The following is a 27,401-nucleotide window of genomic DNA, read 5'->3' on the forward strand; positions in this document are numbered from 1 at the left end:
TTCTTCAATTTCAGTCTGAATTTGGCAATAAGGAGTTCATGATCTGAGCCACCATCAGCTCCAAGTCTTGTTTTTGCTGACTGTTTAGAGCTTCTCCATCTTTGGCTGCAAAGAATATAATCAATCTGATTTCGGTGTTGACCATCACATTAAGGAGACCAAAAAAATAAAAAAAAATAGTTGCCCAATTGTGTGAACAAGCACAACAATCGTTCTATGAAGTGCTAGCAAGGATGGAGGTTACACATGGCCCAAAACATGGGCTCCAGCTATCCACGTCTGACCCAGTTATTCCCACTGTTGAAGATCCAGCCTACCAGCAAAGAATCCCAGCATTATACTTGCAATATGGATCCAACTCTTGAAGAGACCCATCAGCTCCTTAATGGCAAGTTTATTACAATAGGTCCTTCCAAATTGTGATTCCTCCTGATAGAAATTCACTGAACTAACACATATCCCAGTGTGGATTTACCTTTCCTATTCATAGAATCTCAGCTGAACAGGGCTTAGGAAGCATTTGATCCACTGGAAGAGAATCCTGCCAAATATTGTATCAGACCAAAGAAATTGCTTATCTGGATGAAGAGATGACCGTATGCACATGAACGTGTGATCCACTCTTTCTATCACATATTACACTTCCCAAAAGCTACTGGTTTAATGCATGTGCAACAGCTTTTTGAATCCACAGTAGAGGCATCAGCTTGGAGATGATACCTTCTGACGATGGGGCACCAGATTTCAGATAGAGTATATACTCTAAGTCAAAGATCAGTAGAATACATGGATCTGGGAAACAAGAAGTAGAAGTACAAGCACCCTGCTTAACATTACTGTTTCTGAAACACTTGAGGAATTTTGCACTTCTTGTCCCTGCTATTCTGGACTCTGAACATTTACAGGTCCTTTTCAAAAAAATTATTTTATTGAGGTATACCTTACATAGTGTATAATTCACATACTTCACGTGTATAATTCAACGATTGTTAGTAAATTTACCACATTGTACAACTATCACCATAAATCAGTTTTAAAACATTTGTATGCTTCCACTAAGATTCTCACGTGCATTACATTCCCCTGCCCCCAGGCAACTACTAATTTGCTCTTTCTCTATAAACTTGCCTCTTTGGACATTTCATATAAATAGAATCATAAAATATATAGTCTCTTGTGGATTGCTTCTTTCCCTTAGTAAAAGTTCCTGACATTTTTCGTGTCATAGCATGTACCACTAGTTGATTACTTTCCAATGTTGAATAATATTTTGTTGTACAAACATACCGCATTTTGTCTATACATTCAGTGATTGATGGACATTTGGGTTGTTTTTAACTTTTGACTATTATGAATAGTGCTGCAAAAATATTATGTGCAAGTCTTTGTGCAGATATTTGTTTTGATTTCTCTTGAGTAAATGCCCAGGAGCAGAATCACTGAATGATATGGTAAATTTATATTTAACTTTTTAAATAAAAAAATTATTATTACTTTTTGGGGTGCACCTAGGAAGCTTCCCAGGTGGCTTGATGGTAAAGAATCCTCCTGCCAATGAAGGAGATGCTGAAGATGTGGGTTTGAGCCCTAGGTTGGGAAGATCCCCTGGAGGAGGAGATGGCAACCCACTCCAGTACTCTTGCCTGGAGAATTCCAAGGACAGACCACAGAGTCACAAAGAGTCAGACACAGCTGAGCAACTTTTCACTTTCAACCTGTTTTCCAAAGTGACTGCACCATTTTACATTCCAATGAGCAGTGTAGGAGGTTCCCTATTTCTCTACCTACTCTCTAAATTTTGTTATTGTCTGTCTTTTAAAAAATTTTTAATCATTGTCTAATGATGACGATGAGCATCTTTTTCATGTGTCTATAAGCAATTTTTCTTTTTTAGTAAAATATCCATTAAAATATTTTTTGCCATTTTTGAATTGAGTTATTTTTCTTATTACTGAGTTGTAATAGTTCTTTATATATTCTGGATACAGATCCTTTATTAGATATGTGTTTTGCAAATATTTTGCAAGCTAGTCTGTTGTTTCTAAACGGTATCTTCAGAAGTGCAAAATTTTAAATTGTCATAAGGTCAGTTAATCACTTTTTTTCTTTTGTATGGTGCTTATAGTGTTTTGGCTAAGAAATCTTCGCCTATCCTAAGGTTCAAAGATTTCTACCTACATTTTCTTTTAAAGTTAAAAAAATTTTTTTGTTTAGCTCTTACATTTAATTTTATGATCCATATTGAATTAATTTGGGGGGATGGCATGAGGTATGGGCCTAAATTCATGTTTATGCATATGACTATCCACCTGTCCTAACACTGTTTGTTTAAAAGATTCTCCTTTCCCCAACAGATTGCCTTTGTTGAAAATCAATTAACCATAAATGTAAGGATTTCTTTCTATACTTTTTTGTTCAATTGATCTACATATTATTATGTCAATACCATATTATCTTGATAACTGTAGCTTCATAGTGAGTTTTGAAATTGGGAAGGAAACATTCTCCTATTTTATTCTTCTTTTCAAAAATTATTTTGCCTGTTCTGAATCTTTTGCATTTCCATATAAATTTTACAATCTGCTTGTGAGTTTCTGTAAAAGAAAGAAGGTCTGCTGGACTTTGAACTGGATTGCATGAGTTATATAGATCAATTTGGAGAGAATTGCCAATGCAACAATATCGAGTCTTCCAATCCAGGAATATGGGACCTCTAGGCCCTTGGTCATTTTTATTTCCTTTTAAAATTAAAAAAAAAAAAAAACATATTGAGGTGAAATTCACATCACATAAAGTTAACCATTTTGGAGCAAAGAATCCAGTGGCATTTAGTACCTCTATCTACTGTGCAAACACTACATCTATTTAGTTCCAAAAACATTTTCATCAAAGAAAACCGTGAAAGAAAACCCCAAAGAAAACCATGTACCCATTAAGCAGAGAAGCAGCATTCCTTCTCCTTCCGCCTTTGTCACTGTGGACTTACCTATTCTTGATGTTTCACATAAATAATCTCATACAATTTGTGATCTTTTTGTGTCTGACTTCTTCCATTTAGCATAACTTTTTCCAGGTTCACCTGCATTGTTACAAGTATCAGTACTTCATCTTTATGACTGAATAGTATTCCATTCTATCTATATCTGTAATGGAATTATGTGATATACTATTATGTAATTGTATTATATATACCACAATTTGTTTATCCATTCATCTGTTGCTGTACATCTGGGTTCTTTCTGTACTTTTGGCTGTTATGAATAATGTTACTATGAGCATTTCTATATACATATTTGTTTGAACTTTTCACTTTGGGGGGTATATACATAGGAGTGGAATTGCTGGATTATGTAGCAATGCTATGTTTAACTTTTTGAGGTAAAGGTCCTTGTTTTTAAAGGAGGAACACTTTCACTAGGGATGAGGATCCCATTCAGTTTTTAAGTTATAGTTTCCACCTAGTCATTTGGAATTCTTTGTGCCAGGAGACCAACAGGCAAGCGATGGAGCATTCTGTCTAGGATAACTGAATCCTGATCATTAGGAAAAATTAGGGATGTTGTTACACAGTGGAGACAGGGGAGAATACATCTGTTACCTGGATGATCCACTGAGGTATTTCTTTGTATCCTCTAATTTATTTTGATGGTAATGGATAAGTGTAGCAGCCACGGCCTGAGAAATTTGCCATGTCCCTCAGGACATTGTACCAGGTAAGTTACCTAGACCAGTACAGTGATAATCAAAAGTGAGGGGAATCTAGAATAGATAGTAGAAAGGGAAATGATGAGAATTACTATGTTTTTGAAACCAGTTGCTGTGGCAGAGATTATAGTCTATTCCATTAACGTTCCATAGGAAGAAGCCAACTAGGTTCCTGAGGAAGCTGCTTCTAGAATTTATTGTATGAAGAAAAGTGAAGCCAAATGGCATAAAGGATGAACTGTAGTGAATCCCGTGGTTTGCTACCCAGACCCCTCTTCAGGACTGAGGAATTGTTCCCCTCAGTTGTTAGGAGTGTTAACAGCCGAAATCCTTCAGCTGAAGAGAGCATCCTTGCCTAAGTCATGCCTCCTCCCCAGAGGTAGCCCGCATCCAATTAATGGCAAGACAAGGGCCTTAAAGACCCAGTCCCTCCAGAAGTCCCTGTAGGATCATCTAAGATTTTATGTGTGACTACACCACACTTATATGCAGAGTACATCATGAGGAACGCTGGGCTGGAAGAAGCACAAGCTGGAATCAAGATTGCTGGGAGAAATATCAATAACTTCAGATATGCAGATGACACCACCCTTATGGCAGAAAGTGAAGAGGAACTCAAAGGCCTCTTGATGAAAGTGAAAGAGGAGAGTGAAAAGGTTGGCTTGAAGCTCAGCATTCAGAAAACTAAGATTATGGCATCTGGTCCCATCACTTCATGGGAAATAGATGGAAAAACAGTGGAAACAGTGTCAGACTTTATTTTTTTGGGCTCCAAAATCACTGCAGATGCTGATTGCAGCCATGAAATTAAAAGACGCTTACTCCTTGGAAGGAAAGTTATGACCAGCCTAGATAGCATATTAAAAAGCAGAGACATTACTTTTCCAACCAAGGTCCGTCTAGTCAAGGCTATGGTTTTTCCCGTGGTCATGTATGGATGTGAGAGTTGGACCGTGAAGAAAGCTGAGCACAGAAGAATTGATGCTTTTGAACTGTGGTGCTGGAGAAGACTCTTGAGAGTCCCTTGGACTGCAAGGAGATCCAACCAATCCATTCTAAAGGAGATCAATCCTGGATGTTCATTGGAAGGACTTATGCTAAAGCTGAAACTCCAATACTTTGGCCACCTCATGAGACGAGTTGACTCACTGGAAAAGAGTCTGATGCTAGGAGGGATTGGGGGTAGGAGAAGACGGGGACGACAGAGAATGAGATGGCTGGATGGCATCACCGACTCGATGGACATGAGTTTGAACTCCGGGAGTTGGTGATGGACAGGGAGGCCTGGTGTGCTGTGGTTCATGGGGTCGCAAAGAGTCGGACATGACTGAGCGACTGAACAGAACTGAACTGAACACCACAGTTAAACTCCTCCCTGAAGTATAGGTGTTGTTCCCTAAGGCACATCCCATTAAACTGATCCATTCAGGATGCAAATTTCCTTCTTAAAGAGTTTCAATATGAGCCCTAATCGTCTATGTAATTTGCGTTGGATCATTAAAAATTGAATATTCCAATCATGTGGAATAATGAGTCCATGGTACTCTGAACTGGTTAAACAACATTTAGAAGATTGTATTCTATTTGGGGCCTCATATTTTAAGAGAAGGTCTTCCCTGGTGGCTCAGCAGTAAACAATCTGCTTGCAATGCAGGAGAAGACCCGGGTTCGATCCCTGGGTTGGGAAGATCCCTTGGAGAAGGGTATGGTAACCCACTCCAGTATTCTTGCCTGGAGAATCCCCATGGACCGAGGAGCTCAGCAGGCTGCAGTTCATAGGGTCTCACAGAGTTGGACATGACTGAAGCGACTAAGCAGCAGCAGCAGCAGCAGCAGCAGCGTTTTAAGAGAAACACTAACAACATGGCTACACCCAGAGGAAAGCAACCAAGATGGAGAGTGTAAGACAATGTAATACAAAGTAGAGATGGGCATTGAAACTTTGGAGAACTGTCAAAACGCACAAAGATCATCGGGAAGATGTAATAGGAAGAGAATAGGGACCAAAAGGTGGATTTTATAAGAAGGCAAATTTTGTCTTAAAAGAGGGAGGGATTTTCTAAAGGATAGCTTGTTATATGTCTTGGAAAGAAGTGAGCCAGTTCCTTAATACAATTGAGTGATAATGGATCAGAGATGTTGGAGAGAATTTCTACAATAACTAGGAGATTGGACTAAAGTCCCCTTCAACACTCAAATCTCATAATTATACACTGTGATGAATTGCATGCTTTCTAAGAGTCTTTACTATGGAGTTTTATGGAGTCTGCTCAAGCCATAATGCAAGACTCAATTATGTCAGTTTTTCTTAAAGGGAAAAATACCCTCTTCCACCTTAGTCAGTCTGAAGTGGTGCTACATGGAATAGGAAACCTACGTGATTTTCCATCAACTTTCCTCCTCAGCCCCAGTGAGTTTGCTGTTGAACTCCTTTTTTTCCCTTAAGACACAGAGAAGCAGCTTAGAGTTGTTTTTGAACAGTTTCGGCTTTTATTAATAAGTGTATGCATAGGCTTTTAGGACTCAGAAGATAATTTATATCCCTCTAGAATTATTTTAAGTTGTCTCATCATAGGTTAAGGATTCAGACATCACTTTCACTGATAATAAAGTTGAGCTCCAGGAAGTCTATAGACTCAACTTGGGTCACTAAAGGACCATATGCCAAGGCTGAAATCAGACCTCTTATACTGAATGACGGGTAAAGAATCCACCTGCAATTCAGGAGACACAGAAGATGTGGGTTCAATCCCTGGGTTGGGAGGAGTCCCCTGGAGGAGCAAATGGCAACCCACTCCAGTATTCTCGCTGGGAAAACCCATGGACAGAGGAGCCTAAAGGGCTAGTCCAAAGCGTCGCAGAATCAGACATGACTGAGCAGCAGCAGGCAATACTGAATGACAGAGCATTTATACACTTCCCCAAGTTTTCCAGGTTCTAAGTACTCCTTCCTTTCAGATCACTCTCACTATATTTTATGGATTTAGTTGTGTTCCCACAAAAAGATATGTCCTAATTCCCCAGAATCTGTAAATGTGATCTGATTTGGAAATAGGGTCTTTGTAGATGTGAGTGAAAATGGGGTTATATAAGATTAGGGTGGGACCTAATTCTATGACTTCTAAAAAGAGTGAAGCTTGGACATATACACACAGAAGAGAATGCCGTATGGAGATGGAAGCAGAGATTGGCATTGTGCTGCCACGAATACCAAGGATTGCTGGCAGCTACCAGAAACTAGAAGAGGCAAAGAAGGCTCTTCCCTTACAGTCTTCAGAGAGAGCATGGTCCTGCCAACACCTTGACTTTGGACTCCAGCTCCCAGAATCATGAAAGAACAAACGTCTGTTGTTTCAAGCCACTCAGTTTGTGGTGATTAGTAGCTCCAGGAAACCAAAGCACTAGTCTCGGTCAGGAAGAAATAGATGGAGGAAGAGGAAAGTGTGTTAGCCTCACACATCATGAAGAACAAAGCTGCAAAGTCCTGAGGAATAGATGTGTTCGGCTCTCTTTTCTTGGCCAGGAGAGGGACAGAGGCCCCAAGGTCACTTTAGCAAGCAAGCATCTGCTGTCAGTCTGGTATTAGATCATGCCACACTTGCGCGCTTGGCTGTGTGAACAGTGAAAGGGAGCTATCCAGTTGCCTAACAATCTGACTGCAAATTCAGCCAAGTATCCTGGGCACATTTGGGGAATAAAAGACAAGAGAAAAATCAGTTTCATGTGGGAGGCTGAACAGACTGTGCCTAATAACTTGAGACAATTAGAGAATCAGCAAGGGGAGAGAAAGGTGCACTGTGAACCAGATAGGGTAGAAATAGCTGCCTAGGGGGGAAGTGATACTAATAGTAACAATAATATCAATAATGATAATAATCTCTTACATCCGATAGAGCTTTGTAGTTGACCAAGCACTTCTAATATTAGCTATTTGATCTTTAAATGGTCTATGAGGAAGGCTCGGTCTTCAGCTCACCATTTTACTAGGGAAGAAGTTGGTGCTCATAGAGGTGAAACAGTTGCCCAAGGTCACTTGTCTCTGCTAGTCCTCCAGTGTTTCTCTCATTTCTGTCCATTGTTTTTCCCACAAGCTGGTCAGAGACACCTTGGGTTCAGCCCAGCTCGCTCTCTGGCACATATCCATCCTTGGTGGCCCACGGCCGTACCTCTCCTCCTGGTATCCAGCAGACTGCACAAAGCAGGGACTTGAGGCACAATGGTAGAGGCTGGGTGATTAATCGAGGTGAGGGCAGGTGGAGCAAGAGGTTCCAGGTCTTGTGCTTGGCACAGACTTCGGGTCTGTCCTCACCAGTGTGTGTTACAAAGCAGAGCTGACACTGGCATCACCCTCAGCTGAGTCTCCGTGTGTCAGAAGGTAGTCATGGAAACTCACTCCCTTTCTGAGCTGATGAGGAGAGAATTAGGTAGAAAGGAGGAATCAAATTAATTGCCTGTCATCCCCTTGCTGCTCTCTGTGTGTTGATTCAAATTAAGCTTTTTCAGTTTCCTGATGTCAGCAGATACCAGACGATCAGAGCACAGGCATGGGAGTCAGGATCTCCAAGAAAGAGCCCGTTCTTAACGAATGCCTTAACCTTTCTGCCTCTTTAGTTCTGACCTGAGCATTCAGGAAAACAAATCTCTTTGTCTGACCTCCCTTGATTTCTGACCTAAACTCCCTTAATTTCTGAACCGAACTCTCTTAATTTTAGCCATCTTTGACTGAACAGTCACCAAACTAGTCATTCCTCTTGTAGAGAAAAGAGCAGAAATTCAAACTGAATTCTGCTTTTATTGAAATTCATCATAATTCAGAGAGAAGTAGTTAGATTAGTTGGTGGTAAATGTGCTGTGATGTGCATTGCCCATGTGGAGGAAAGCAGAGGCAAAATCTTTAGCGTTTCTGTGAGAGATGTCACCACCAGCTCAGCAGCCATTTTTGCAGAGCTGGAGGATGTCGCCAACAATGAGGCCCTTTCCTGTCTTATCTAAAGGGTCTCTTCTCTATAGCCAGATGGAATTATTTGAGGTACCTTGCATGTTCTTGCTTGTTCTCTTATTTTTTCAGAGGTTTTCTCTGTCTGGAACACTCTTTCTACTTTTTAACTATGTCTCAACCCTGACATGTCTGCAAAGCCTTCTCAAGGTTGAATATGGGATGTCCAGACACCATGAATTCCCTTTAAAATAGATGACAAGCAGGTCATCTCTGTGCACAAGGGGTTGATTTAGTAAACGAGTAATGAAAGGAATTTCTTTAGGATGGTGCTGTAGAAGAAGAAAATATTTACTTCAGATCTAAAGTTGAATGTTGGTTGTCATCTGTTTGGATATCCACACTGTTTACATTTCACCCAAACAGTATGGACTGCTCTTTGGTGTCTTTGGACTCCAGACCGGGTTTGCCCCCAAGAACTCTGCTCTACTTTATTCAGGCTAGCATCTCTCCTGGGATATTTGATCATACTGGTTCAGGAAGTAGCGAGCTCTGAGGTAGAGTGTGGTGATTCGTGTTGGGAATGGATAGGTGGAGGAGGTAGAATGCAGAACCTCAGGATGAGGAGGCTGAAGTGAGTGCTCGGAAGATGTGTTTGGGATTCCCCAGGAAGCTCTTCCTGGCTTAGAAGGAAATTCTGGAAAGGAGATGTTGTTTCCTAATAGATACTATCGAGGGGAAAAGTGCCTCAGTTTAATGATGGAGATGACAGTAGGACTTTGTCCTTGTATTTGTATGGAGTTTATGATTTTTATGGGGCTCGCAGGCAGTGTGGTAGAGTAGAAAAAGTACTGAACTAGGATTTAGCAGATTCGAGTACTTGTCTGTCATTAACCAATGGTGGGACAACAATTCTGGGCCTCAGTTTCCTTTTCTGTGAATGAAGGAGAGGATAGAACCAATACTCCCTCAGGTCTGTTCCATGATCTGCAAAAACAGATTATGAATGTCCCATGTGACTGGTTCAGAGGCTGAACATGAAAGGAGGGTGAAAGTAATGCCTTGGATTCTCAAGAGGAGGATGTCCAAGGTGGAGGTGGGTGGGGCAGGATAAGACTGTCCTGGGGATCTTTGTTCCATCTTTTTCTCCCCACCCCTTTACCACTCTCAGTGGTTAATTGCATGAGCTTAGGAATCAGGCAGACGGACCCTTGTATCCTGGCTCTGCCACTCACTGACTGTGTGACCTGAGGCAAACCTCTTAACCTCCCTCTGCCCCAGTTTCCTCATGTACAAAATGATGTTTATCTCTCTAAAGTTATCATAATGGTTGGATGACCTGATGTAAATAAATGGTACAAAATATTTGCTATGACTGTTCTTCACAAATATTTTGAGTACTGATGCTATTTATATTTCCCCTTGTAGGACTCTGATTTTGATATGAAATTCTATGATCTTTCACCGCACTGTCCCACCTATGTTGCTGTTTGTTTTGCATAGAAAAACTTAGGACTCACGTACTTTGACTTCTTCTGATGTTTAATTGTCTCAGTCCCTAGTTCTACTTGTTCCATAAACCTATTGTGCCAGATGGTGTCAGGTACAAGAACTAGTGGGCAGACAGCATTGTTATGGACAATAATACTTTAAAATATTGGCAATCAAAGCATTCAGGAGTAACAGTAACTGGTTGACTGGGGCGGGGGGCGTATATCTCCTCCTTATATATACTTACAGGTTAAAGGAATGAGAAGGGGCAAAGGAAGCCTTGGATTCCATATAGAGTTCCTGTGCATTTTGAGGTTTTAATAGCATTGCAGCAAATATCTGTCATGCCTACGTACTAACAGGTCTTAACAGTAAATTTGTTGAAGCTCAGGATGATAATGTTTCATAAATTAGCCACAGATTTTATTGATCCTGTAATAAGAAAGAGCTTCTATAGGTGAAAAGGTAAATGTGAGAATATTTAAGTTTCTTCTAAATGCAATTTTGAATGACATTTACATATTGTTTCTATTATACCTTTAATCTAAATTGTTGGAGGATAATGTTTAGCATCTGCATTAGGACTTTTCAAAGACTGTCCTTATGATGGCTTTGGACAGCTACTTGGTCTCAGTTCTGGGGTCCTCTGGTAGCTTAGGTGAGTCCCTACCATCCTTAGACAAGTGAACAGTCAAACACTGGAGCAGGTGGTGGGCTCCTTGAGGGCAGAAGCTGTATTATTCATTGTCATATATCCAGAACCTGGGGGATGAATGGCACCTTGTAGACACTTAATACTCAATGGGTTTCCGGGTCTGAAAGTATTGGATCTCTGTTAAGCAGGAGATGGAGATGTCTGTGTAGGAAAACCTCATGTGAGGTTATGAAAAGCACATCTAAAGCATGTTCTGAACCATAAGTTTCAACAGTGATACTATAGAGAGAATTGTCCTTCCTTTGTCACTTCACCCGCATCTCAAATTACTCTGAAGCTGACACTTTGAAAGGGAACGGAATCAAAGGGGCTTCTTAGCTAGAGCTAAAATCCAGGGGTTGTTGTTGTTTAGTCACTCAGTCATATCTGACTCTTTCGTGACCCCATGGACCATAGCGCACCAGGCTTCTCTGTCCATGGGATTTCCCAGGCAAGAATACTGGAGTGGGTAGCCATTTCCTTCTTCAGGGGATCTTCCTGACCCAGGGGTCAAACCCATGTCTCCTGCTTGGCAGGTGGATTCTTTACCACTGAGCCACCAGGGAAGCCCAAAATACGGGGGTAGCAGGGTTTAAAATGGAGCCCAGGTCCCAGTGTGGGGCCATGTCTCTCTCAGGGTGAGGAATTTCCCAAACTAAATGTAGCCAGTCAGGGTCTAAGGAGAGGTGGAAGCGCTGGCCTTGCTGTTATATCTTGGGATGCAGTGAATGAAAGGAATGACCAGAGAGAGCGGGCCCGTGAAAGTGCAAGGTTAGCCTGACAGTTAATTAGAAATCTGAAGGAAGAGAGACTGGCTGTCTGCAGGATGGTTTACTGGCTGAGATTTCAAGGACCCCTGGCAAGTTGAAAATTATGAGCTCTGTTCTTTTTTTCCTTCACTATAATGAATCATGCCTCTGATGACAATGGTGTTTGTGTGTGGAATCGTGTCCTATCAGCTTCTCTCTGAATTATTGCTTATCATTCAGGGGCCCTAAACCACTTCAAGATTACCAGACTGAAGTCAGATTTTAGCTGGGGAGGTAGAACATGCTGTTCTGGAGGAAGTAGTTGGTGACACCTGCCACACAGGGACATCCTTGCTCTAGGGATCTCCTTCCCCATTCAGAAAATATTGCACCATCCTTCTGAGCAGGCCAGCAGCACCGTGGCCTGGCAGCTAAAGGTGGGCACAGGGAGTCTTCTCTCCCATCCTCCTTCAGCAGGACAGTATCTTGAGGAAGGCTTTCCGGAACTCGACGTTGAAGGTGGTATAGATCACGGGGTTGAGGGCACTATTCACGTAGCCCAGCCACGTGGTGGCACTGTAGAGCTGTGGGGACACGTGGCACGCTCCGCAGTGGGCATTGAGAATGTGGGTCACGAAGAAGGGCAGCCAGCAGACAATGAAGGTCCCTAAGGTGCAAAGGAAAAGAAAAACCGGGTCACAGATTTGTTTACTTCCTTTGTTGAAGCATGAAAACGAGTCCCTGTTGTTTACTTAATGGCAGCCAGTATGCTGCAAGTTTAATTTTAATTTTAAACTTCTAATTTTTACACCAAACCTATGAAATAAGTATGATTAGTCACTTTCTTTTTTTTTAGATGAGAAAACTAGATGCTTACATCTTTGATTCATCCTAGACCTTTGCTCCTAAATCAGTTTTCCAGTTTGATCTTTACATAATTCTTCATTAGCCTTGTCAACTTCTCAGTTCAATTCAAATGTTTATGTCTATCCATGCAAGATATGATTCTTGGCATTGATAGGGGAAGACCTTAAAGATGCAATTGACATAATTAAGGCTGTCAAGGAGATTAACATAGGGGTTCCCTGGATATAAGAAGTCCCTAAGATATGACAAGTTTGGGGCTTGTCTCTGACAGTGAACAGGATACAGTTCAGTTCAGTCACTCAGTCATGTGCGACTCTTTGCAACCCCAAGGACTGCAGCACACCAGGCTTCCCTGTCCATCATCAATTCCCGGAGCTTACTCAAACTCATGTCCATCAAGTTGATGATGCCATCTAACCATCTCATCCTCTGTCATCCCCTTCTCCTCCCACCTTCAGTCTTTCCCAGCATCAAGGTCTTTCCCAATGAGTCAGTTCTGAATTTCCGTCAGCATTAAGATATATTCACAAACTCTTTACATTCTAAACATTTATAAATATTAACACTTACAAGTATTAAAGTTGTTGGATTTCCAATTTCTGTTAAATATGGTTACCCAAAGTGAAAGTGAAGTCGCTCAGTCGTGTCCGACTCTTTGCGACCCTGTGGACTGTAGCCTACCAGGCTTCTCCGTCCATGGGATTCTCCAGGCAAGAATACTGGAGTGGGTTACCATTTCCTTCTCCAATACTTTGGCCACCTGATGTGAAGAACTGACTCATTAGAATAGGATATGGTTACCTTAACTAACCTCTATATGGTATTGCAACTTATAAATTTTTAATTTCTTTATTTAAATAAAGTTTGTATTTTTCTACTATAACAACTAGTTCCAGTTTTATATATTATGGAAAACTTGATAAATATGGAAAACTAAAAAATGTGAAATAATCAGCCACTGTACAGTCAATCACTTTTGACATCTGAGTGAATTAATTTTCAGTCTTTTTTTCTCTATATTTAATCTAGATGTTATAATATCATATGGCAGAAGTCTTTTTGCATCCTCATTTTCCCCCCTCAATATTTTAAAATAGGTAAGCATTTAGTAAATATCCAATATGTGCCAGATGGTTTTATTGAATTGTTGTCTTATTTATTATTTGGTTTATCCATTATAATTCCAAGTGATAGATGCAAAACACAGCTCAATTAGGTGACTTGTTTGGTTTTATAAATTTCAGTCTAAGTGTTTTGAATTTCCATCAGCATTAAGATGTATTCACAAACTCTTTACATTCTAAACATTTATAAATATTAACATTTACAAGTATTAAAGTTGTCAGATTTCCAATTTCTGTTAAATAGGGTTACCCAAGTATCCTCCACCAGCTCCACTAAATTCAGCCTAACCCAACGTAATCCAGTCTATCCCAGCTTAACATGACTCGGACTCACCAAGCACAATGACCAGCGTCTGGGTTGCCTTCTTTTCCCGCAGTGGCACTGCCCGAGGTTGCAGGGGCCCCAGCCTCAGGGATGTCGATAACCTGCCGTTACTGAGTTTTCGAACCTCTAGGCTGAGTTTAGGTGCCATGGTAGGGCTGAGAGAGTTCCGAGTCCTCCCTTCCCTTTTCAAGTCTCCCTCTCCGTCTTGGAAGCCTGGTGTTCCCAAGGCAGTGTCTTGGCAGATGCTGTAGTAGCGTTTCAGCTCCATGTGTGTCTGGCCAGGGGAGAGGGGCTGTAGATGTAAAAAGAGTGGGTCCTGACATTTCTGGGGATATTGTTTATCTTCTGAATGTTCCTGAAAGGGAAACAGTGCAATGAAGGAAAAAGAACCATCATTCTGTGATACCTACAGAGGGTGCCTCTGAGAGTGGTGGGCTCATGGGAAGTTATGGTAAACAAAATCTGCTTATACCATTACAACCAAAAGCACCTACCACATATAGAACATCTGAGAATCACAACAATCCCTTGAGGAGGGGAGCGTAGAATTATAGCCTGGACTTTCTGAGATAGAATGACCTGGATGGGTTAAATGACACCATTAGGATGTAAGGAGAAAAATCTGGAATATGGGAAACTACAAGACAAATGACTCAATTTCTTCAACAAATAAATTGCAATGACAACAACACCTACTGGGTACAAAGTATGGGTCTTACTTGAATTTTGATGCAAATAAACCATCTATAACAATTTACCTGACATTTGAGGAAATTTTGAATGAATATTTAATATCATGTGTGTGTTAGTTGCTCAGTCATGTCTGACTCTTTGTGACCCCATGTACTATAGCCCACCAGATTCCTCATACTGGAGTGCATAGCCATTCCCTTCTCCAGGAGATCTTCCCGACCTAGGGATTGAACCCAGGTCTCCTACACTGCAGGCAGATTCTTAACCATATGAGCCACTAGGGAGGAATTATTATTAAATTTGTTAGTGTGATGTGGTATTGTGGTTATATGTTTTATAAAAGGGCCCATATCCTTTAGAGAGTCTTATACCATATTTTTGGTTGAAATGTTATTGTGTTTGAGATCTGCTTCACAGCAATCCAGTGGGGTGTATGAATGTAGGTGGGCATGTAGTTGAAAGAAGATGGGGCCATGAGCTGATAATTGCTGAGCTTGGCTGATGGCTACTGAAGGCTTAGTTATATTTGTCTTTCTACATTTTTACTTCTGAAATTTTCAATAACAAAAAGTTAAAAAAAACAGGATTTTCATCTCAGCTTCTTACTACTTAGATGCATCCTTGGGCAAGTGAATTAAATGTCTCTGAGCCTCACTTATAAAACAGAAAACAAATAAAAAGAAATAGGTTTGGGGTGGGCAGACTCAGAGTAGAAAATTGATGATATGCAGATGTTTTGGGTATTTTGGAGGATGTGTGTGTGCTCAACAACAGCACTTTTTCCCATGTTTGAAAACTCAGATACTGTGTTAATCTTGAGTAGAAGAAAGACTCCCCAACACCCGTACTAAAACCATGAAAATCAGATATTCACTCTCCCTGACCTCCCCACAGGGCAGCTAGAACTCTGGCTCATGAACACATGAACCAAACCCAGCCAATTGGAAATTTGAACCTACAACCTTGAACTTGCTCATGAAGCAAGACTTCAGAATTCATCTAGCAGTGGGGACAGTCAGTGTCCAGTGTCCTCACTATTCTACCCAGATTCTTCCTTAGGCATGAACAGCATCTTCTGAAGCTGTTCTTTAGCCTTCTTGTTAAGCTTGAGCTCCTTGATATCCTTCCAGTAAATTCCTTTTTTTACATGTTAGTCAGTGTCAACAACCAAGAACTTTCACTAGTCTCTCCTTAGTTCAAGGAATCATAGTCTTCTAAATACTCAGGGGCAGTATACTGCACACGCTCAGAAACATTGTTGAATAAATGGATGAATGGAGTTGGTGCTGGACAGGGAGGCCTGGCGTGCTGTGATTCATGGGGTCGCGGAGAGCCGGACACGACTGAGCGACTGAACTGAACTGAACTGAACTGAATGCAAGTGGCCTTCAAGATAATTTACTGTTTTATAAACTGCTCACAGATGTGTTTGTAAGGATTCTATCATAATACGTTTTTTAAAAATTTGGTTTTCATTTTGATAGAATTTTCTAAAAATTAATATAAGTATATTGTGATTATTCCGGCTGACCATTTGTAAGATTATATTTATGACTGAGCTGACATCTAGTGATCTTCTGAAAGGTGAATTATTTCTGAAACTAAAGGGCCAGAGACAAATTTCTGAGAGTGCTTATGAAATCTCACATTGGAGAACACTGTTCTAAAGCAGCTTGTCTCCCTTTCACAGATTTGGAAATTCAGTCCTACAGAAGGAAAGTGATTCTTCCTGTTTTCACATTAGTGAGTGTATTTTTCAGCTCTCTCTACAAACTTTTATCACGACCTCTCTGACTGACATGAAGAAACACTGGACTCCTTGGGATATAGCTGGAAGAGTCCTCCATTCCCAGATGGCAGAACAGAACCTAATTCTCCACACTCCGGACAATGCCAGCTTCTTGATTCTCCAATCACTCCTACATAGTTACTACTTTTCCTTCATTTGCCCTTGGAGCCTTCTCAGACCTTAGATTTGTTGTAGGTAACTTTAAACCTCCTACCTACTAAAAAAAAAAATCATTTGCAGCAAGAGTCTGTAACTGCTATATGAGGACCAGGTAAAAATGGTTAGTTAACTATACAGATATTAAGAAAAGCGGCAAGAATACACAGAAGAACTAAAGAAAAAAACCTTCATGACCCAGATAATCATGATGGTATGATCACTCAGCTAGAGCCAGACAAAGTCTGGTGGGAATGTGAAGTCAGGTGGGTCTTAGGAAGCATCACTATGAACAAAGCTAGTGGAAGTGATGAAATTCCAGTTGAGTAACTTCAAATCCTAAAAGATGATGCTGTGAAAGAGCTGCACTCAATATGCCAGCAAATTTGGTAAACGCAGCAGCGGTCACAGGACTGAAAAATATCACTTTTCATTCCAATCCCAAAGAAAGGCAATGCCAAAGAATGTTCAAACTACCGCACAATTGCACTCATCTCACACATTGGGCAAAGTAATGCTCAAAATTCTCCAAGCCAGGCTTCAGCAATATGTGAACCGTGAACTTCCAGATGTTCAAGCTGGTTTTAGAAAAGGCAGAGGAACCAGAGATCAAATTGCCAACATCCGCTGGATCATCAAAAAAGCAAGAGAGTTCCAGAAAAACATCTATTTCTGCTTTATTGACTAAGCCTTTGACTGTGTGGATCACAATAAACTATGGAAAATTCTAAAAGAGATGGGAATACCAGACCACCTGACCTGCCTCCTGAGAAATCTGTATGCAGGTCAGGAAGCAACAGAATTGGACATGAAACAACAGACTGGTTCCAAATAGGAAAAGGAGTACATCAAGGCTGTATATTGTCACCCTGCTTATTTAACTTATATGCAGAGTATATCATGAGAAACGCTGGGTTGGAGGAAGCACAAGCTGGAATCAAGATTGCCGGAAGAAATATCAATAACCTCAGATATGCAGATGACACCACCCTTATGGCAGAAAGTGAAGAAGAACTAAAGAGCCTCTTGATGAAAGTGAAGGAGGAAAGTGAAAAAGTTGGCTTAAAACTCAAAATTCAAAAAACTAAGATCATGGCATCTGGTCCCATCACTTCATGGCAAATGGATGGGGAAACAGTGGAAACAGTGGCTGACTTTATTTTTTGGGGCTCCAAAATCACTACAGATGGTTACTGCAGTCATGAAATTAAAAGACACTTGCTTCTTGGAAGAAAAGTTATGACCAACCTAGACAGCATATTAAAAAGCAGAGACATTACTTTGCCAACAAACATCCACCTAGTCAAGGCTATGGTTTTTCCAGTAGTCATGTATGGATGTGACTATACATGACTATAAGGAAAGCTGAGCACCGAAGAATTGATGCTTTTGAACTGTGGTGTTGGAGAAGACTCTTGAGAGTCCCTTGAAGTGCAAGGAGGTCCAACCAGTCCATCTTAGAGGAAATCAGTACTGAATATTCATTGGAAGGACTGATGTTGAAGTTGAAACTCCAATACTTTGGTCACCTGATGCAAAGAACTGACTCATTTGAAAAGACCCTGATGCTGGGAAAGATGGAAGGCGGGAGGAGAAGGGAACAACAGAGGATGAGATGGTTGGATGGTATCACCGACTCAATGGACATGAGTTTGAGTAAATTCCGGGAGTTGGTGATGGACAGGGAAGCCTGGCGTGCTGCAGTTCATGGGGTTGCAAAGAGTTGGACACGACTGAGCCACTGAACTATACAGAAATTAAACAAGGCTCTGTCATTCATCATTATGGGTTTTTCAAGCTTTATTCCTAATATTTACTTAGCTTTGGAGTTCAGGGAGAGGGATACTGGTCTTTTATCTAACACTTTTAGGCTCCTTTTGCACTTGGCTTGCTTGGGGAGTCAGGGCTGGTTTGAATGGGAAGGATAAGAATTAGGGTAACTATGAAAATGTCTTGGTTTTCCCCATATTTGATGGCAACTGGGCACATGAAATTCTCCCATTAGCCTCCTTTTTCTACTTTTCTTGGCTCTGCCCATGTCTGTTTCAGTGATGTCCTTTCCCTCTAATGCAGGTGGTTCTAGACAGTAAACTCCACAACACATCCAAGAGTCACTGGCTCCAGTCATTTGGATCTATCCCAAGAGTCACATGCTCCTGGAATATCACTTGATAATGCCTATTCTGAAGCTCAAATTAGATAGGTTCTCAGGGTTGTTATTTATCATAAATCCAAGTATGAAACTGGAGCCAAATTCATTTTGGGGTGGAAGTGGAATCGAGTCAAGCCATTGTCTTGAGAAAGGGGCTCTTATTCTTTTACTACAACCGAAGGCATGGCTTACTTACCATTTTCCCCGTGGCATCTGATGGAAATCTGGCCCTTAGTGAAAACTGCCGAATGGGATGCAACCGTAGACAGGAAGACTAGGTTGGGTTGAAGGAGAAACAGTTGTGTGTTAAGCTCTATATAGTTGGGTCAAATAGATGACGCTACATGAAAACAATGTGTTCATATCCTCAGTCTTGGGTCCTGACCTCCTATTTCATCGGGGCTAATATTCTTGTTCCACCCAAGCTTTGGGACTATTAGTTTGAGATTCTGATTCTCACTCAAGTCATTACAGGTTGATCTAGATGTCCAGTTTGGACCTACCTTCAAGATCAAACTTAGTTCTTATTCTATGAAGCCCTTTCCTGAGCATATTGACTTTATCTTCTCATAATCTCTCCAGCATTTAATATTTATGTGCTTAGTTGTCTTCACCTCACTTTGGCAAACATTCTATTCAGTTTGGGGCTGCTCATTAATTTTGGGTGTAGGTATGTTTTATTTGCTTATCTAAAGTTTTAAACTCCATGAAGGTTGCTGCTGCTGCTGCTAAGTCACTTCAGTCGTGTCTGACTCTGTGCGACCCCATAGACGGAAGTCCACCAGGCTCCCCCATCCCTGGGATTCTCCAGGCAAGAACACTGGAGTGGGTTGCCATTTCCTTCTCCAATGTGTGAAAGTGAAAAGTGAAAGTGAAGTCGCTCAGTCGTGTCCGACCCCTAGCGACCCCATGGACTGCAGCCTACCAGGCTCCTCCATCCATGGGATTTTCTAGGCAAGAGTACTGGAGTGGCTTGCCATTGCCTTCTCCGCCATGAAGGTAGAGGCTGTATAATATCCCTGCTGTCTCTGGCTTAGCAGTTGCAAGTAATACTATCCATTCATGCTTCAAATGAATACACTTGAACCATGTACTAGGCACTGGAATAAGCAGAATTTACAGTCCAAGCAACTGGAATATTTCAATGAACTTCCTTTTCAGAGCCTCAAAAGACCTAATGAAACATGACATCAGCATCCCATTCCACCAGCTGGTTAGTGCCTTGACACAGAGGCAGATCTAGAAAGGAAAAGAAATTTCAACACAACCCTAGTGATTCTTGATGTGAATGGTGTGGCCAGAAAGTCATTCCTGGAAGCCCAGCAGCTAAAGCTGCTACACTAAAACTTCATACCTGTGTGATATCTGAACAGCTGGCCATTTGAGGGCAATGAGAGACTTTGAAAGGAAGCAGAACAAGCCCAGAAAGGGTACTCTAGGGAGGACTATCATTGCACTGTTGAGATCGGATTTCCTCCAAGGCCTAGCCAATATCTGCAGGTTGAAAGGTGGCAGATGTGTGTCCCTGATGGGCAGAACAGGCAAAAGCGTGCACTGCTGGACACAAGGCTGGGAGGCCGTGTCTTCCTTCTGCCGCTCCGGGATGCTCACCTGCTGGGGGAAGCCGGGTCTGACACTGAGGCACTGACTGTTCTGTCGAGTGAGGATCCGCTTCCGTCTCCTCTGTCTCAACACCACGTAGATCCTGGCATAGATGAGGACGGTCACTCCGAAGGGCAGGTAGAAGGACACCACTGAAGAGTAGAGGACAAAGTCAGGGTTGGAGATGGAGCAGATGCTGGGGTCCCCTGCGAGGGAGAGAAGCGGAGAAAGCAAAGTAGTTGGTCGAGTACGGGGTTCAGTGGGCAGCACGAAGAGGGCCCCACCTCTCACGCGGTGTCTCCACCATCAGATCCACAGTGGAAGTCTGCGCAGTGCTGGGAGCCGGTCCTATCTCCTCCCTCATCATGTCCCAGTTTATATGCTGCCTCCTCTGAGAGGGCTCCCTGCCTTGAGTTTCTCAGTCGGAAGCAACCCTTACTCCCTTTGTGCCCCACAGGCCTTTACTGTCATCATTTTGTGTCATAGCACTCATGGCCTGATTGTTAAGCTGTGGGGGAGTGGTCCCTTCTCAGACACCCACATTGTCCGCTTGTCCTCCCTAGGAGGTCTAATTCATCTTTTAAAAAATATATTTATTTTTTAAATGGAGGGAAATTGCTTGACAATGTTGTGTTGGTTTCTGCTGTACAACAATGCAAATCAGCCATGATTATATTAATACAAGTATCCCCTCCCTCTTAAGCCTCCCTCCATCCCCCCGTCAACCCCTCTGCTCCCTGTGTCATACAGCAACTTCTTACCAGCTATCTATTTTACACTTGGTACTGTATATATGCCTATGCTACATTCTCTGTTCATCCTACTCTTTCCTTCCCCAACTGTGTCCACAAGTCTGTTCTATATATGTGTGTCTCCATTCCTTCCCTGCAAATAGGTTCATCAATACCATTTTTCCAGATTCCATAGACATGTGTTGAGTTCAGTTCAGTTCAGTCACTTCAGTTCAGGTCAGTCGCTCAGTCATGTCCGACTTTTTGCGACCCCATGAATCACAGCAAGCCAGGCCTCCCTGTCCATCACCAACTCCTGGAGTTTATTCAAACTCATGTCCATCGAGTCAGTGATGCCATCCAGTCATCTCATTGTCTGTCGTCCCCATCTCCTCCTGCCCGCAATCCCTTGCAGTATCAGAGTCTTTTCCAGTGAGTCAACTCGTCACATGAGGTGGCCAAAGTATTGGAGTTTCAGCTTCAACATCAGTCCTACCAACGAACACCCAGGAGACTGATCTCCTTTAGGATGGACTGGTTGGATCTCCTTGCAGTCCAAGGGACTCTCAAGAGTCTTCTCTAAAACCACAGTTTAAAAGCATCAATTCTTCAGCGCTCAGCTTTCTTTATAGTCCAACTCTCACATCCATATATGACTACTGGAAAAACCATAGCCTAGACAGACCTTTGTTGGCAAAGTAATATCTCTGCTTTTTAATATGCTATCTAGGTTGGTCATAACTAACCTTTCAAGGAGTAAGCGTATTATAATTTCATGGCTGCAATCACCATTTGCAGTGATTTTGGAGCCCAGAAAAATAAAGTCAGCCACTGTTTCCACTGTTTCCCCATCTATTTGCCATGAAGTGATGGGACCGGATGCCATGATCTTAGTTTTCTGAATGTTGAGCTTTAAGCCAACTTTTTCACTCTCCTCTTTCACTTTCAAGAGGCTCTTTAGTTCTTCACTTTCTGCCATAAGGGTGGTGTCATCTGTATATCTGAGGTTATTGATATTTCTCCCAGCAATCTTGATTCCAGCTTGTGCTTCCTCCAGCCCAGCGTTTCTCATGATGTACTCTGCATATAAGTGAAATAAGCAGGGTGACAATATACAGCCTTGACATACTCCTTTTCCTATTTGGAACCAGTCTGTTGTTCCACGTCCAGTTCTAACTGTTGCTTCCTGACCTGCATACAGGTTTTTCCAGAGGCAGGTCAGGTGGTCTGGTATTTCCATCTCTTTCAGAATTTTCCATAGTTTGTTGTGATCCACACAGTCAAAGGATTTGGCATAATCAATAAAGCAGAAATAGATGTTTTACTGGAACTCTCTTGGTTTTTCAATGATCCAATGGATGTTGGCAATTTGGTCTCTGATTCCTCTGCCTTTTCTAAAACCAGCTTGAACATCTGGAAGTTCATGGTTCACATATTGCTGAAGCCTGGTTTGGAGAATTTTGAGCATGACTTTACCAGCGTGTGAGATGAGTGCAATTGTGCGGTAGTTTGAGCATTCTTTGGCATTGCCTTTCTTTGGTATTGAAATGAAAACTGACCTTTTCCAGTCCTGTGGTCACTGCTGAGTTTTCCAAATTTGCTGGCATATTGAGTGCAGCACTTTCACAGCATCATCTTTCAGGATTTGAAATAGCTCCACTGGAATTCCATCACCTCCACTAGTTGTTCCTAATGATGCTCTCTAAGGCCCACTTGACTTCACATTCCAAGATGTCTGGCTCTAGGTGAGTGATCACACCATCGTGATTATCTTGGTTGTGAAGATCTTTTTTGTACAGTTCTTCTGTGTATTCTTGCCACCTCTCCTTAATATCTTCTGCTTCTGTTAGGTCCCTACCATTTCTGTCCTTTATCGAGCCCATCTTTGCATGAAGTGTTCCCTTGGTATCTCTAATTATCTTGAAGAGATCTCTAGTCTTTCCATTCTATTGTTTTCCTCTATTTTTTTGCATTGATCACTGAGGAAGGCTTTCTTATCTCTCCTAGCTATTCTTTGGAACTCTGCATTCAAATGGATATATCTTTCTTTTTCTCCTTTGCTTTTTGCTTCCCTTCTTTTCACAGCTATTTGTAAGGCCTCCTCACACAGCCATTTTGCTTTTTTGCATTTCTTTTTCTTGGGGATGGTCTTGATTCCTGTCTCCTGTACAATGTCACAAACCTCCGTCCATAGTTCATCAGGCACTCTGTCTATCAGATCTAAACCCTTAAATCTATTTCTCACTTTCACTGTATAAGGCATTTTATTTAGGTCATACCTGAATGGTGTAGTGGTTTTCTCCACTTTCTTCAATTTCAATCTGATTTTGGCAATGATGAGTTCATGATCTGAGCCACAGTCAGCTCCCAGTCTTGTTTTTGCTGACTGTATAGAGCTTCTCCATCTTTGGCTGCAAAGAATATAATCAATCTGATTTTGGTGTTGACCATCCGGTGATATCCATGTGTGGAGTCTTCTCTTGTGTTGTTGGAAGAGGGTGTTTGGTATGACCAGTGCGTTCTCTTGGCAGAACTCTATTAGCCTTTGCCCTGCTTCATTCTGTACTCCAAGGCCAATTTGCCTGTTACTCCAGATGTTTCTTGACTTGCTACTTTTGCATTCCAGTCCCCGATAATGAAAAGGACATCTTTTTTGGGGTGTTAGTTCTAGAAGGTCTTGTAGGTCTTCATAGAACTGTTCAACTTCAGCTTCTTCAGCGTTACTGGTCGGGGCATAGTCTTGGGTTACTGTGATATACAATAGATTCTGTTTCTGATAGACTTCACTCTGTATAACATGTTCTAGCTTCATTCACCTCATAGAAGTGTTTCAAATTTGTTCTTTTTTATGGCTGTAACATTACACTGGATATATGTACCATGTCTTCTTTATCTGTTCATCTGCTGATGGACATCTAGGTTGTTTCCATGTGCTAGCTATTGTAAATAGTGGTGCTACGAACATTGGGTACATGTGTCTTTTTCAATCATGATTTTCTCAGGGTATATGCCCAGTAGTGGGATTGTTGGGGTAGTTCACTTCCCAGGTGGCTTAGGTGGTAAAGAATCTGCCTGCAGTTCAGGAGACCTAGGTTTGATCCCTGGGTTGGGAAGATCTCCTGGAGAAGGGAACGGCTACCCACTCCAGTATTCTTCCCTGAATAATTCCATGAACAGAGGAGCCTGGCAGGCTACAGTCCATGGGATCATAAAGAGTTAGATACAAATGAGCGACTAATGTTTCATTTTCATGGTAGTTTTATTCCTAGTTTTTAAAGGAATCTCCATACTGTTCTCCATAGTGGCTGTATCAATTTACACAGATGGCCAATAAACACATGAAAAGATGTTCAACATCACTAAATTTTGGAGAAATGCAAATCTAATTCATCTTTGTGTTGCTCACAGTTCACTTAAAAAGAAAATTTACTGATGACTACATGCCAGACACCACTCTACACTGGGGCTACAAAGATGAGTAAGACTCGGTGTCTGCCCTTGAAGGAGCTCACAGTCTAGACAGACAGACAGTCCTTTCTGTATGCTGTGCTAAGTGTCACAGAGGGACGCAGCCTGGGAGGCTGGGTGGAGTGTTACAGTGTAACAGAGCAGAGACTCCCAGGAGGGATGCAGCCCCGGGAAAAGGGCCTGCTGGTGTGGAGGCCATCAAAGGAGCGTTGAATGCAGTGAGAGAAAGGAGGAAGGCTTCTGTGCTGAGAATGCCAGGTCTCCAAGTTTGAATCAAATGTGGGGTAGGTGGTAGCTGAATACAGGCAAGTTTATTTTTCAGGGAATGCCTGTACTGCTCAAGGGTACGATGGCAAAAGAACCAGAAAACATATTGTCATCATGGACAATGTGAATCAAGGCACGTCCTTGTCCTTGCTTTATGTCCAGAAATGCTCCTGGGCCTCCTCTCTAGGAGGGCCATGCAACTTTGTCTTCATGAGCAGATGTTGAGATTCCTCCAATAGCCAGAGTGAGACCTGGTACTTGTGCCGCCTTGGAAAAGAAAAGGGAAGAAAACTAATATCTTCTGGGTGATTCCAAGGACTTTATACACATTGTCTTACCTAATCATTGTGGCAACATGATGTAAGCAGGTGCCATTACTGTCTCTATTTTCAGATGAGCTGACGAAGGCTCAGAGAGATTCAGTAAGTGGCCAAACATCACAGAGCCTGAAAGGGGTGGAGACCAGATGGATTCCTCCAGTCATTCTGATCTCAAAACCAATGTTCTTTCTAGGATTTTAACTCTCCGCTTCCCTCTACCACTGGGACACAACAAACTTGCACTTTGTCCCATCATCAACAGGTGTTGGCACATCCAGTCAATCTTAATGAAGGGGTGGGGATTCTCCAACCCAAAATCTGACCTCAGAAGATGTAGCCTTGGGTGTGAACTGATGATAGAGAGCCTTGGGCCCCTCATTCTGCTTCCTGGTCTTTGGATGAAGGCAGAGCTGAGGCAGCCTGAGGTGGGAGACCCAGGTCTCCACTTACTAACTATGTGACCTTGGGTTTGTTACTTAATGCAACCCACTCCAGTGTTCTTGCTTGGAGAATCCCAGGGACAGGGGAGCCTGGTGGGCTTCCATCTATGGGGTCACACAGAGTTGGACACGACTGAAGTGACTTAGCAGCAGCATGCCAAACCTTGGAGAAGGTGATGGCACCCAACTCCAGTACTCTTGCCTGGAAAATCCCATGGGCAGAGGAGCCTGGTAGGCTGCAGTCCATGGGATCACAAAGAGTCAGACATGACTGAGCGACTTCACTTTCACTTTTCACTTTCATACACTAGAGAAGGAAATGGCAGCCCACTCCAGTGTTCTTGCCTGGAGAATACCAGGGACGGGGGAGCCTGGTGGGGTGCCGTCTATGGGGTCACGCAGAGTTGGACACGACTGAAGCGACTTAGCAGCAGCAGCAGCATGCCAAACCTCAGGCTTCCCTTGTGACTCAGCTGGTAAAGAATCTGCCTGCAATGTGGGAGACCTAGGTGTGATCCCTGGGTTGGGAAGATCCCCTGGAGAAGGGAAAGGCTACCCCCTCCAGTATTCTGGCCTGGAGAATTCCATGAACTGTATAGTCTATGGGGTCATTTTCACTTTCATGCCAAACCTCAGTTTCGTTATCTACGAAAGAAAGACAAAAATCCTGTCTCATGTAGAGGTTGTGAGACTAAATGGCAGCTATGATTATTATTAATGTCATTTACTATTATTTATTATATACCTCCTCTGACCTTTTTGAACTTGGAAGGGAAGGAATCACTTGGAATGAAAATTTGGAGAGAAACTTGTATGGAACAGTATTTGTAGAGGAGAGAAGGGAGCAACAGGTAAGAATTAACCCAAACTGAATGTGTTTAGTGCTCAGTGAGACATTTTAATGACAACACTGCCACCAAAACCTTTATGAGCCACTCCAAATTCTCTGATTCTCTGAGGAGGGGGTAAAATTCAAGGAAAATTAATGTCCTCTCACCAAAGCCTGTATCTTCATCCTTTAGGAAATGGCTCATAAGACTCTGAACAGTGATTACCATATTGGCATTTCTGGTCATCTGGGGGAGACGGGGTTGGGGGTGGGGAGAGGGTGGCACCTGGTGGTCTTTCTGAATCTATAAGGAGCCACGCTGGCAGTGAGCAGCCCGCCCCTGCCATCAGCCCCCTTGTTGTCAGTGACTGACATGTCTCCTCTAGTGAGGAGGCACCTCAGCACGTCTGTAGTGAGGTGGTCAGAGAGGTGGCAGAGTCACTTTCCTCCTGTTCATCTGGTTGCCATCTTTGGTGTGCTGGGTGTCCATGGGTCTCCCCAGCTTGACCTTCTCCCCTTCTTTATCCTCCTCTGGGTTCTGGGAGGCTGACCTCTATACTTTATACATTAACTACAACATTTAAAAAGCAATGAGCAAAAGTGGGTATAGCATGCTTCTGTTTGTGTAAAAATGGACACACATACACACGCACTCATGTATGCATGCATGGCGGTGTGTGTGTATGCACTTGTTTCAAGTCTTTTAAGAAGATTGGTGTTTACTGCTAGGGAGGGGATGGGGGTTGGCAGTCAAGGATAGGAGGGAGCCGTACATGCTTTTATATGTAAGTATGCATGTGTGTGTGTGTGTATATATATATATATATATATCACTACCCTTTATGTTTTGTCATGTGCAAGCATTTTCCATTAAAAATATTGAGAGCATACGTATGAGAAACAGTGAAGAGAGAGCAGAGAAAGCACATAGTTATTTTAGGGTCACTGAGCAATGAAGACAACCCCTGAGCATGCCTTGTTATCCTGTCCTTCCTTCCCTAAGCACCTGCTGCCTGAGCTTAGACAGAGTTTTGAAGCCTCTCCCACAATGTCTCCACATTAT

At 42.2% G+C, this 27,401-nt stretch overlaps 1 protein-coding gene across 3 annotated transcripts in view; it reads right to left on the minus strand.

The window, feature by feature from the left end:
• Positions 1-12,045: 12,045 nt before the first annotated feature.
• The window catches only part of DRD3 (dopamine receptor D3), a 47,393-nt gene continuing 32,037 nt past the window's right edge, over positions 12,046-27,401 (minus strand). The window contains exons 4-7 of one of the 3 annotated variants that reach the window (XM_088840564.1): positions 20,293-20,489; positions 14,048-14,183; positions 13,901-13,948; positions 12,046-12,242 (exon numbers count right to left, since the gene is read on the minus strand). In XM_088840564.1, the coding sequence (XP_088696690.1) occupies positions 12,046-12,242; positions 13,901-13,948; positions 14,048-14,183; positions 20,293-20,489 (578 nt within the window). Of the gene's footprint in view, positions 12,243-13,900; positions 14,247-18,877; positions 18,956-20,292; positions 20,490-27,401 lie in introns of all 3 variants that reach the window. The other 2 variants (XM_055418405.2, XM_088840540.1) reach the window with 2 other exon arrangements.

The sequence above is a fragment of the Moschus berezovskii genome, chromosome 1 (assembly GCF_049115385.1).
Source record: "Moschus berezovskii isolate FMDL1 chromosome 1, NW_MosBer_1.0, whole genome shotgun sequence".
NCBI classification, from domain to species: domain Eukaryota; kingdom Metazoa; phylum Chordata; class Mammalia; order Artiodactyla; family Moschidae; genus Moschus; species Moschus berezovskii.